The 14,295-nt window shown below is 31.9% G+C and overlaps 1 protein-coding gene across 1 annotated transcript; it reads right to left on the reverse strand.

The window, feature by feature from the left end:
* Positions 1–538: 538 nt before the first annotated feature.
* Positions 539–13,724, reverse strand: LOC111044061 (ras-related protein Rab-14). Its single transcript, XM_022329118.2, has 8 exons — positions 13,536–13,724; positions 9,808–9,927; positions 8,870–8,996; positions 8,354–8,471; positions 5,942–6,060; positions 5,213–5,281; positions 4,103–4,218; positions 539–1,449 (listed from the first exon to the last, which is right to left on the reverse strand). The coding sequence occupies exons 2-7, from the start codon at positions 9,911–9,913 to the stop codon at positions 4,110–4,112; spliced, it is 648 nt and encodes a 215-aa protein (XP_022184810.2). The 5' UTR covers positions 9,914–9,927; positions 13,536–13,724; the 3' UTR covers positions 539–1,449; positions 4,103–4,109.
* Between the last annotated feature and the right edge of the window lie 571 nt (positions 13,725–14,295).

Consider the following 14,295-nt stretch of genomic DNA (forward strand, 5'->3'; position numbering starts at 1 on the left):
AAAAGCAGTTCAAATACAAAAGCATGTGATGGGAATGATATATTTTTTATTTATAACAGCTCGAGAATAAGTAAATAACAATTAACACCGACTAACAATTCAGCAGCGAAAGTGCTAAATTCAATTGGAAGGGCAGTTTTGTATGTAATGTATATTTTGAAATAATATTTTTCACAAAACATCAACTAAATCAACATGAGAATAACTATCATATGAAATATCATTAAAACATTATTTAAAAATCGCTGCTGGGTATTTTATCAAAAATGTAGCTGTAACAGAATTTTAGAACATAATAGAAGACTAATTTATTGCATAATTTTAGTTCACTTGAAAAATGCTATCTGGAATTTCATCCCATTCACTAGCTTTTCAACTGTCACCATATAATTTAGCTGAAGTCAGATTGATGTTTGAATTTTATTCAATTGTACCCAATATTTCAATTTATTCTTGATTAATTGTGCATGGAAAATAATAGACTGGAGTCGGTGAAGTTCAAATTTATCATGTTTGACTCTGATTCGATTTTGTCATATCAATTTACTCAATTTATTGTTCTTGAATGATTGTGCATGGAAAATAATAGACTGGAGTCGGTGATTTTCAAATTTATCATGTTTGACTCTGATTCGATTTTGTTTGGTTTGGTTTACAATTATTGCTTAAGCTGGTGTGAACAAGAGAAGACTTTCACCGGAACTAATAAGATACTTGCAGGAATAGGCGTGTGTATATGATAATCAAAAACAACTTAAATTACATTAAAACCAACAGAGAACGTAAAATGCCCAAAAATATCATTGAGAACTAATATCAAACTTGTGATTACTAATACCAGTTACAAGTCATACAAAAATGTATTATGATTAATATATGCATACAATAATATACCATATAATAATGTTCTTCAACATTCAAATTCTACATGTCGAAATACAAATGGGTTTTATTTTGATTAATAGCAACTTCTTGCTAAGGAGTTTATTTTACATAGTTCTGAGCTTGATAGTGATGGGTTGAGTTGACCGTATTTCTCAACTTACAAGTTTTGTGTTCTACTTCCAATTCTATTACACTTCCTTGTCATTACAATGCTTTCAACTACAATGATTACAAGTGAAAATGATTCAGGCTGGATAAAAGATAGTGATGAATTGGGTTATTCATTTGAATGGGACATGTTTTGAAGATCTGAATTCGAATGAAGTTGAGTGAAGGGCGATCAGGAAGGAGGAGGAGTGCAAGCAGAGGTAAGAAGGGGATTTAAATGTCTGCTTAGAATATATTCAATTGCCGCAGCATTCACCAGTTTCACAGTCTGAACTCAACTCACAAATATATCACAATTCACTCGAGATAGCTATCGTAACAGATCCTCTTCATTTATTGGCTCTATTTCTTAGGTATCAGCACCACCAACAAACAGACCAGTCTAAATGAATGCACCTGAAATTAACAAACCAATACAATTAAAAAAAAGTTGAAATTTGTTTACTGAAAATTCATTTTGGCACTTGAGAATGAGATAGATACCCGAAACTATAGTAAGTCCACGTTATAACCCCCCCGAACATTCAACAACTTGCCGGTAGAATTGAAGCAAATCGATAATAGAAAAAAATTCAAAAATGAAGTAAAAGCTTGGCTTTTATTACAAAATGATGTGGAGAGTTTATTTTCAAGAGTAGAATACATATGAATTTGCGGGTTTTATTGGATGAATGTCTTCTTTCTCTCTTGGAAATTGTGTGAAGATAATTTTATTCAAGATACATGAGTTGTTTTCGTATAATGTTGACAATTATGGACGGAAATTTATAAAATGAAATTTATGAGTCTGCTAATTGCTTGAATTGTGCATTGATTGTTTAATATTACATCCATAAACCTGTATCAGCTACCGTCTATAAAAGGCATTGACAATCGGTAACGTTTGTCTCCTATATTTGTCCACTGCCATTATAACGTGGACATCACTAAAGTCGTGTTGAAAATAAGGGTATTAGTGATTCTTTGTATTTATACTTTTAAGTAGCCCTATCAAAATACTTAAACAATACAATTAGATACAACACTTTCAAGTTCAAAATTTAGATTCACTAATTTATTTTCTTAGCACAATTTCCTCACTTTGGAACTAATTTCCTTAATTTCTATAGTATATTTCGCACCTAGAGCAGAAAATTAGATTTTTCCAGCTCGAAATCGGTTTTCAAGTCCGAGGCCGTAGGCCGAGGACTAGAAAAGATTGAGAGCTGGAAAAACATTTTTGCCCGTGGTGCGAACGATATTTTTCGCCAAACTACAGGTATTGCTGACAAAATAAATAAAGAATACTCGTTAAGCTATCGTACCTATCTCTTGATTTTAGTGGTAGAAGATTTGCAGTCAGGATTTCAGATTCTTTTAAAATTTCACTTGGAATACCACAGTCATCTTCAAGCATTTTTAAAAATTCGGAATGCACTAATCAACAATAAATAATTGAATAAAACTGGTTGCGAAGCGAATTAGTTTGATTCGAAACTGGAACTGAAATCATGGCAACTTCAGCTGATGATGAAAGTGGACACTCGCCCGATCTAGCGGATGACTTATTAACTACTTCCATGAGCGGCTGGAAAGAGACAACTTTCTGGCCTAGACCGGAAAAGAAACCCTTTTCTGACGTCGTCTGCAAACAAGGTCTTTCAGATCTACGTAGGGACTGGAAAACAGCTGCTTTCTGTGCAGTGTGGCGAAAATTTAATAGCCGCCCCGCACACAGTGATAAAAGTGGCATCCCCTATCAGCCAACAATATTGGCAAAACACCATCACACACAAGACATTAGAAGCGTCCAACCCCATTATCTCAATGATAATAGACGGAATTTCAGTAGTTGTCACTAAAGGACGTGTAGTGGATTCCTCTACAATATAATCTCTCAATCTCGCAATAGATATTTTCCAAGAAAATACATACAATAAATACATTCACCGTGTTGAAGACGCATTACTTATATATTGTCTGAATCCCATATTAGAATCGTCAAATGAGTTTATATAAAACTTGTAAAAATACACCAACAAGCCACTGCTATGAAATACTTGTTATCTGGAATCCAAGCTAATAAAATTTCAATGTGCATGCATAATAAACAAATAATTTCTGAATCTACAGAGGCAGTTAGAAATGTGAAAATCGTTCTAAATAATTAGTATTCAATTCTAAACGTATTTTACGTCTTTCAGAGGCTGATAAATTTAATCCCGACTAAGTTCATAAAAAATATGAGCGGGAGCAGAAAACTCAGGAATTAAATTGAGGAGAGGACATGTACGATTGACATTGAGGAGGAAATATTCTAGAGGCCAACTAAGTTAATCCTAGACTATCATACATTTCTCTTTGCTCTTTTTTCCTATCATTTCAAGACACTTTTCACTGTTTTTGATTTTACTTAGACTTTCTTCTTTTTTTTGAAATTGGTTTTATTGAATATTATTTTTTCTTCAATTGCACCAAATGTAGTATTTTATTACTAAATTTACCTTTTGTCACTTCACTGATGCTCAATTTGACTGTTTTTTGACTCAATTGTTGAAACAATTTTTGGTGACAAAGGTTGATGTATTCATTTTTTTAATTATTCTTTTTATGTTATATATTTTACTGTATAATTGGTTAGCTGTACTTCGAGGAATTTTATATTTTGTTTGTTTTTTGTTTTTTACTACGAGTATTACTCTATTTCTGTTTGTGTGAAATTGACAAAGACTTATTCTTTTTTTATTTATAAAAATTGAGTGACTGTTTCGTTCATATTATTATAATACAATATAAATAGTGTTGAACTTCAACCACAGCTGTTAAGCTATTGAAGTTTTTTTCCCAATCATGATACTGTTTTCCCTAATAATTGCATTGTAAAAACATTTGTAAAACATGTTGTGAATAAAATTTAAGTCTCGAAAAAAAAATGTTTCAAATTTAGAAATGGTTAATAAAATTGAGAAATTACTAGTTTTCATGACCTGAAGAATATGTAACAAGAATCACATTTTTATATAAAGAGCAAGCGAAAAGCAATCTATTTGAGGTAATGAATAGTACTCACTCTTTGCCTAGCATGAACATGAGTCTTTGTTGGCCTGCTGGTCATTGATGATAGCTCCGCGGGGTTTCTGAGAAGGCTTGTGTTGAACACCGGATTCAGCAGCATTCAGATCCAACCTTCAAGCAAACGGTTTGTTTCAATATCAAATCAACAAAATTCTTATTATTATCATCATCATCATCATTGGCTCGACAATCCAAAGCGGATCTTGGCCTCCTCTAACATTTGCCTCCATTCTACTCTATCCATGGCAGCACGCCTCCAATTCCTGACCCGAACAACTCTTATTATAAGAGTTCTTAATTCTTATTATAGAAAAGAAAAAACTAGAAGCAGCTCTAATCCTATTGCAATGTCATATATTTTTTTATTTATAGGAATAAATTTGAATGGAAAACAGTATTCGGCTAAAGCATGTTGTGCCTTACTACAAGTTTTACAATGATTGTACACAATCGAATGGTATACAGCAAGTATACAGTCAAGCATTACAATTCTGATTAATAATAAGAAAGGGACCTATATCAAGTCCTGCCTCAATTAAAAGTAGAGATTTTGGTTTGTTGAAACTAATTTCTGTATATTTTCTAAGAAATCTCAACTGATTCAACTATATTTTCTAAGAAATCTTAATATCAGAATATCAATATCACTATTAGAACAAGCGAATTCACAAAAAATGTATTACCAATATGCTTTTCTTTCTAAATAAAGTAATGAAGTCACCCTAAATTCTTATCTTCATGAAAATGTAATGATAAGATATTCAAAAATAATTTGCAGTTTTTTAAATAAAATACAACTTAACACTTCATTATTTAAATGAATAATTGGATTATAATAATAATTTCAATATTGAAATACTGATAAAAAGATCGTGTAACCTGGAGGGCTCAGGTCTGGTGTGAGACTTTTCAGGTAGCTCCTGATAAATTTCAGGGCCTCTAACGTCACCTAACGACTGTTTTTAGACAGTCGGGACCAACGCATTAACGTGTCCATCCGATAATGGGATACCGTATTGGAATAAACCTTTTCAAGTAAAAATATTACACCAAATTTTCTCAAGATCACACTAAAATGGTACACTAGATCACTAGTCATACTCACTTTCCATCTTGGATGCTCTGATAGATTTTTTTCGCTGTTTCCAAGAAAGCTTCCTCCACTTTCTCTCCACTGGAAATATAAAGAGCCTCGTTAATAATTGATAATTGACTTTGAAGATATTGCAATATATGAACACCATTATTACCACAAATATAAATCCTTCAAAAGAATTTCAATAGTGGTTGATGATGAAATTGATAAAAAAAATTATTCTCTAAGTATAACAGAATTAAGGAGAATTATTTCTTACTCTTAGTATTCACGTTAATTTTTGTTTATTTATTTATTATTTCATCACATTACATCATAATACTGGGAATACTCCCATTTGATAGGTGATTTGTCAAATAATTGCATTGTTCGTATATTTATTCCTAAATTTAGGATAAGAACTTATAACGAAGCGGTGAATTGGTAACAACCAACAAACTAAATAATGTTAACTTTAATATCAAAATTGAAACTAAGCAAAGGTCACAGAAACAGTTCGATGGATGGAAGATTGTTAGGCTATTCAAAAAAGAGTAGTTCAAGAACTAGATAATTTTTTCCGGAACCAAATTAATGTTTTTCAACATAATTAAATTTTCAAGAAAAATGTCAGAGAAGCAAGAATAATGCTCCAAGTTTGAACTGAATTGGTTGCAATATTGAACTCATTAAATTTTCAGAAAAAAACAAGAATAATGCTCCAAGTTTAAACTGAATTGGTTGCAATATTGAACTCACGTTTTGGCACTTGCTTCTACAAACATCAACCCATTCTCGTCAGCAAAGTCTTTTGCTTCTTCATAAGTAACGTCCCTTTGATCTTCAACGTCTCTCTTGTTGCCGATGAGGAATATAACCTAAAAATACAATAATAAATAATATAGGAATTGAATGACTTGAAGAGGAGAAAAGATAATAACCAAGCAAGAATGAACAATGATAAATTATCAAGAGGAAACTATATTCAAACAAACTGAATCAAACAAGTTGACCTTACAGTTGTGTTGTGGTACTTTTCCACAATGAAAACACAAATTTAAATTGTCAACCACTTTTTATTATTATAATATAACTTATACAGAACCAGGTTGTACAGAAGTGGTTGACAATTTAAATTTGTGTTTTCAAACAAGTTGAGGTTTGGAAAAAATATATTTAATTTATTCAACTTCCAACGGGAGTTATTTATTGCTGGATGTACGAAATTTCAATCTCTTCATGAAAACCCATGACTGGATATATTCAAATTGACAACTCTGTATCGATTGAGTTGTCAAATTGAATATATCCCGTCATATGGTCTTGCAGGAACACAATTTGACATCACGGATATGTTGTCCCAAGTCTCGACTTTTTTATTCAGAGTACAGAACAATGCCGAGTAAAATATAAGTAAATCAAGCACTGTAAGAGGCATCTTCAGGAATCTATAAACTAGGAACTTTGATAGAAATAGTGAAATATGCGTTGAAATTCTACTACTACTTCAGTAGCCAAAAAATATACATTAGTAATAATTATTCTATTCAAATTATTAGAAAAGTAACACATTTTAGAGAACGATTCCCATGGACGAGGATTTCACAATAAAAGGGGTGTTATACTTCGGAGGACCGCGGGTAAAACATAAGACAGTACAATTAAAATTAACTGTACATAGACGGTGAAGAATGCCATGTAGACGCTTGGACGTTGCGGTTCAGACTGTACAATTCACACAGGTAGGAATGAAGAAGGGGTAATTACAACACTACTAGAGTCAAACTCAAAACTATATCCATATAAAAACATGGTGTGATATTTTAAACTGTTTTAACCATCTCATCTTTCAAAATATTAGGGGAGAAGACCGTTATACCTTGGATCACTTTTCACTTATAAATCCATTATTGGATATTTTTTATGGTATCAGTCTCTATTAATAACTGTATTATTACAAAACATCTTATCATTATCAAATAAAATAAGATTCAAAGCAAATTTCAGAGAATGAATTAAATTTCTGAATTTGTGATTAATGGTACAAGACCATCATGTACCATGGATCATGCCCTATTGTACCTTGGATCATCAACGTTCTGCACCTTATAATAAGTAAATATGTTTTTAAAAAATAACTTCACATTTTTTTCTGTGATTTTTTTATTCTATAATTAAATGTCAATAGGCTAATAATACTCTTTTCATGTGATTCTTTTATTTTCTTATTTAGACTTAGGTGATAGAATGTTGGGATTTTTGTAATAATCATAATGATTTAAAAGAAAATTCACGTTTTTTAATAAAATGTCATGATTTTTGGGGGAAAAAATGCCGTGATTTAAAAGAAAATGACACCATTTTTGGGAAAAATGTACCTATGATCACTGATCCATGGTATAGGACGTTTATGTGACATGAGTACATCAAGGTACATGATGGAGCGACATGACAAACTTGTCTCTCAAAATTTTAGATTATGTTTTAAACTCGAAAAAATCACATAGAATTACTTTCCAAGAAGTAGAGATCCAACTGGAGTGTGATTGAAAACACAGAATACAATTTCCAGGGACAAAAAATGTTTAATTGGAACCACAAAACCTTTCTGGGCTTGGAAACACTTTCTGAGTTTAAAATATAAAAAAAATAATTTGAAAACAAACACTTGTAAACACTTCGAAAGTGGTTTGTTCAATGCCTTCTATACAGGAGAGTGTTAAGGTGCGTACAGACTTTCGTTCTGCTCCGCAACCGAACGTCACTCCAGCAGAGCGATTGATGATCGACCGGGGAGCAACAGTGGTTCGACCGGGGAACGCGAGAAGATCTAACATCTTCCATAATGTTCATGATGGGTGCGTGGGCGGTGCGACTGTGGTTCGATGGTGGTACGAGGGCGGTACGAGGGAGGAGCGTGCTCGGTGCTGGTTGGAAGCGCGAATATGTGTACGCAGCTTTATGTTCCACTTACGTCACTTAGATAGCAGCATCAGTCAAGCAAATGAAGGTGTTATCAAGGTACACTATGTCCAAGGTACAACGATCTCCCCTACCTTTGAAATTTAAAAATATTCTCAAATAAGTTAGTCTAAAAGTCATACATATGATACCCTGATAGAATCAGTAGATTACTTGACATATTATGGACCGGAAATAGTTGCTACTCACAGTGCTAGGATTGGTCAGATTCCTGGTATCTGTGAGCCAACTGCTGAGGTGGTTGTAGGTTGATCGGCGAGTGATGTCATAGACCATCAATGCTCCAGCTGCTCCACGGTAGTAAGATCTGCACATTGAAAAATATCGAAAATTTGATCATTGTGGAAAAAATTATTGAAATACAGATCTTCAATAATTACAGGATACCCTATATACAGGATAAATAAATTATCAGTAAAATAAAATGGAAATCAATTCTCATAATAATAGAAAGAGTTGAGATATAGATTATCGATTATCTTACTCATTAAAATGTGATCATTGTGAGAAAAATTGCTTGTATCTAAAATTATTGAAATACAGATCTTTAATTACAGGATATCCTATATACAGGATAAATAAATTAGCAGTAAAATAAAATGGATGTCAATTCTCATAATAATGGAAAGAGTTGAGATATAGATTATCTATTATCTTACTCATTTATCAATAATAATAAAGTTGAAATTGTTCAATTTAACATACCTGGTCACAGCACGGAATCTCTCCTGTCCAGCTGTATCCCAGATCTGCAACTTGATTTTTTGCCCAGAAACTTCGATAATCCTGGTTCCAAATTCCACACCAATTGTGTGAGGGCAATCAGACATAACTGGAAAAAAGTTTCAAGAATGAAGTGAAGTCAAGAATAACTAATAAGTGTATAGAACTCCTAAAGAAAATTCCAATCTAAATTGGAAATTCTAAGATTATTATTAAATAAGATTATTGGATCCAATCTTAGATTTATTAAATCTAAGAGCAACGAAATACTCTAACACAAAGTTTGTAGAGGACATTATTTTATATTTTGTTGTTCCCTAATAATTGATAAAAATTTACTAACAAATCACTCAAATAATCAAGATGAATGAACTTCAATAATCTTTCATATTATGTTATGTTGTGCTGTATTTCCTGAAAACTAATAAAATCTATTGAATGTATTTGTCGCTTAAAGAATATAGCTGTGCAGGAATTAATTTTGTGTTATTATTCCTCAATGAATTGAAGTACTCAAAAAATTGTAGAATCATTTTCATTCTGCATTTATGTCATTTTAGTTTTCAGTATACTACATGAAGAGTGCGCCTCAGGAAGTGGTAGTATAAATATGTTGAGAAACCATATATGGAACTAAAAACTGAATTCACATGAATATGAAATGAATAGTAGTGTTTGGAAATCCTATAGTTTTAAATTAACTTTTGTACGAGTGATGTATTTAACATTCCCCATCAAACTTATCTCTTTCACAATAAAGCCTTTTCCAACCAATTCTAGAGTAAAAACTAAATGTGAAACAATATTAATACTGAAATATGAGTTTTGTGATAATTTTATTGGAGCTATTATTAAAAATAGCAACAGAACCAAGTTTCCTGAATGAATGCTGATTAAAATTTAATCACCATCAAACTTACATTTCTTATCTGTGAACTGATGTAGAAGGCATGACTTTCCTACGCCCATATCACCAATGATGATATACTTGAAAATGTAACTGTAGCTGTATGGTGCAGACGCCATTATGATTAACTAATCTGAAAAACCAAAAATCAATTTATAACACTAGCTACATTTTTATTTTAGCATTTATGTGAAAATTGAAATTAAGACGTTAATCTTTGAAATATAACACAATTTAGCTATCACATATCAATTCTCCAGACCTAGTTTACTCTGAGAACTTTGATTCTCGCGACCCGAACAAACGAGATGATTAAAAGAACAATAATATAAAATATCTTCTCTCCAACTTGTTAAACCCCACAATGCAGCAGATTTCATGTTTTGCTAACAAAAATTACTCTGATTTTCAGTTGAGATTTCAAGGCTATTGGATATATTTTTTATTAATATGTAGTATTGCTGGAAATATATTTTAAAACAGAAACATGGTCAACCGACAACCCCACACCTTAAATTATTTCGAATGTAGGCGCCATTTAATTTTAAAATTATTAATTATTCATTGGAGAAATAATTAATGGAGCCATATAAAAAAGTAACAATTTGTAGACGAAGAACAGAAGTTTTAGAGTTTTCTAATCTCTAAAAGGCTGCATCTAAATCAAATGGTAAGAAATTATAGTTTGTGTAAAATAAGTTGAGACTTGGCGATCAAATCTCAGCGATGCTTCAAATTTTATCATAAATGTTACATTTCCTTTCAATCCTTCAACCCTGAAGCTTTTTTATTACTACTAGGATATCGGAAATTATATTCTACATCCAATTCTGACGTTGAATTGGAAATTTGAGAAAGTTGCAATTTTACACGATTTGGCAAACCTGTAATTTCTTCGGATGGAGGGCCAAGTCTCAACTTATTTTACACAAACTATAATTTTAAATCTGGTCATATGGTCTCCGCCACCCTCTACCTTTCTCTGATCAGTCCTTTGGCTTTAACGCCATTACAATTGAACAAGACGCCAGTGGATTTCATTTAAATTTATTCAATAACAGCCTATGGAAGAGCTAGGTTATGTGGATTTATTTGTCCAGTCAATAATGAGCTTTGAATTCATCTGCTTTGTACATGCATAACTCTAGTAGCTCTCTTTTTATACCCTAAGAAATTCAACACTACTTCCTCGTGGTTCAAAAAAGAACAGGGACATTTCTTCGCTATTACATAATGATTATATAACAACTTATTACATAGATGGCAAGTCATTTTTAATGATATAAACTTTTTCTGTAGCTGTGGTTGTAGTACAATACGTTTTTTTGTGCTGTGGTGCAGGATAGTGGTTATCCTGTGGTTCAGGATAACCATAGTGGTTGGCTAGACACCTAAAACCTTCACTATAGCATCCAACAATCGTCGCATTAATTGAAGATATTGATTGATGATTGGAAATTTTGAATAAAATCGAATGCAAGATTGTTGATAGTTATCCTAATATTAGTACTGTACGTGATTATCATCCAACAGTCATCTCCCTTAGGCTAGGCACACACCAGTTAGTCAAGACAAGACATGATTAGACACGTTCCGTCACATAGTTGCCTATGAAGTCATGTCTAATTGCAATGACTAATCAGTGTGTGTTGCGTTATAAGCAACTTTGTGAAGTATTGTGTCTGATCATGTCTTGTCTTGTCTTGACTAAGTGTGGGCACACACCAGTTACTTGATACTTGAGGTCGTTGCCAATGACTGGGGATTCCAGACAGGCAGTGTCGGAATTCTCAATAAAATAACCTACATGGTCATTCACGCTGTGGAGGTGCTTGACTCCCAAAAAGAGGTTCACTGTAAAAATCCTGCAATGAGTAGAGTGGCTTTTCCAGGAGTTTATTTTTCAACGTGGTATAGAACCAAGAGTCCCGTTTTTCCTGAATTTGTCTAGGAAGGCTGTTAAAAAATCCTATTGTCTGCAAGGGAAAGCTATTGTAGTTCTCTGCCAGGCGGCTCCGGAGCACCTCCAGTCTAGTGGCATGTCGCGCGTATTGTGGCTGTGTATATCACACCTTTTTTGAAACTCCTCCAGGTTCTTCTTGATATACATCAGCGAGCACAACACAAATATTGACTGTACACCGTGAGTATCCAAAGATCCCTAAATAGTGGCCTGCAGTGATCCCTGAAGCCGGAAAATGTTAGTCAAGTCAAGACTAGTCACAATACTTCACATAGTTGCTTATGAAACAACACACACCGATTAGTCATTGCAATTAGACATGTCTTCATAAGCAACTATGTGAAGTATTGTGACTAAACGTGTCTTGTCTTTTCTTTACTAACTGGTGTATGCCTAGCCTATGATATTTAGATTGAAAAGTAGCAATTAAAATTTTTTATGGAGACCCCATATTAATCATTCTGAAAAGCCTATCATTGGTTTAACCATATATTCATTATTTACAGCAATCTCCCAATTGGATGTCTAATAAATACAAGCAGACCAAATTGTAAAGGTTAGCATACATCATTGTTTGCATTATAAAAATAGCAATTTATACTTTTATGACAGAAACTCATACCATTGTAATCATTGTCACATAAACTCAATTTCTATAAGATTGCGTATCAAATATTCCAGGAGATCAAAGTCCAAAGCGATAATGCATATCAACAAGGAAAATCCAATAACTTTTTTACTGGTTATTTGCTTTGTAATATGATTTGTAATTGATTGATAAAATGAACTGATTAATTGAATGAATTGTATTATGAAAATGAACATTTTGTGGTGATATAATGTAGGCCTACTTGTAATAAAATTATCACATCAAATTTCTGAAGGAGTGTCTTACAATATGACATAAAAAATCTAAGTGTACATTTTTTATATACTACTAAAACTAAGCTGTGAATGATGGAATTAAAAAACATTGAGTAAAGTTTTTGAAAGAATAAATTGTCAAAAAACAAAACTGTAATAGTAACTTAGGTCTGAGAGTAAATTGTTATCGGATAGCTTACTATAACATCATTGTTATCAAGTTGCATAGTATTCAATTTTAAATTTAAATATTACTGCTATTATAATCTATAGTTACTATAAATAATCTTGGTTACTCAGATCTCAGAAATCCTGGTAGGTTGTGGTAGTAGGTAGCTTAGTGCAAAATCTAAAACAACTAATAGCATGCTGTTTAATAATTCAATTTAACTAAGATAGTTGATTTACTTACATAAATTTGTTTATTTTTTCAACTTGGTTATAGAAAAGTGGCTAATTACAATAACCGATATAGCTTGGAGCTTGGGCCTATCCTATACCCAGAAGTATTGTACCTAGCCTTTTCAAGGTCTCATTTGACAGTACATTTTATTCATTATGGGCAAGGAAATTCAATTTTATCATTATTAATTTTTCAAATTTGTAAAGATTATTGAAATAATGTAGAGAAAAATTGTAAAAACAGATAGGGATAGGTAAAATGAAGAACATGAACCGCCCTATCAACACGACATACGGAATTATAATGATGGATATAGTCAAACTGATGGCTAGTTATTAAATGTTGAAAGATAAATTAATTTTCAACTGTTATATCAAGTGTTAAACTTATATATCCAGAACATAAAGAATAGAGCTAATTATTGTAATAAAATGTAAAATGTTTCCCCAATAGCCTTCAATTAGCCTATTGGAAGAAACTAATAACTGAATGGTAATAAATGTGTACTTACATGGATTCTAAATAATTGAAATTCGATGTCTAGAGGATTAGTTTGTTCTAAAAGTAATTGAACAAAGAAAATTGTGTCAAATAGAATACATTTATAATTAAATAATCATGCAAATTCTTCCTATCTGACAACACACAAAATAATACCTGACGTCACACGTCAAGTACTACGTAAATAAATAAAGTAGATTACCATCTTTATTCCGACTCATTTGTCACCATATATTCAGATTATTTTGAAAATATTATTTGTCAATTGAATTATTTATTTTAGATAATTCAAAAATTTATATACTGTATTGAATACATTTTATTTGCTTACTGGGCGACATAGTAGTTTGGCGGCAATTTTAAAATGTCATGGATTACGTTTATAAAAATCAGTATCATAAGTTACCTACTAAGTTTAAAAATGATTAGGTACCCAACTTTTTTATATTCGTACTGTAGCCTACTATACGGTACTGTAATTAAAAATATATTCCACAAGTATTCCTCCTGTAGTATGAACTGTACGAATCTTCAAAGCCTCATCTTTTATCAACTATGATATTTTTTAATCAACTACAGTATTCAATTTTTTTTAAATTTGAAATTCATTTCATGTTACAATATTAGCCTACCTACATTATTTTTGTTTTTAGAATTTACAAAAATAAGATCAATTCAACATGATTAATCCAGAATGTACTACTTTGAAAATTAGTCGGTCGAAAAAAGGTTTTATAAAGTAATAAGTTTGAATTGATTACTCACCTTCA

This window comes from Nilaparvata lugens, chromosome 3 (genome assembly GCF_014356525.2).
Source record: "Nilaparvata lugens isolate BPH chromosome 3, ASM1435652v1, whole genome shotgun sequence".
Taxonomy (NCBI): domain Eukaryota; kingdom Metazoa; phylum Arthropoda; class Insecta; order Hemiptera; family Delphacidae; genus Nilaparvata; species Nilaparvata lugens.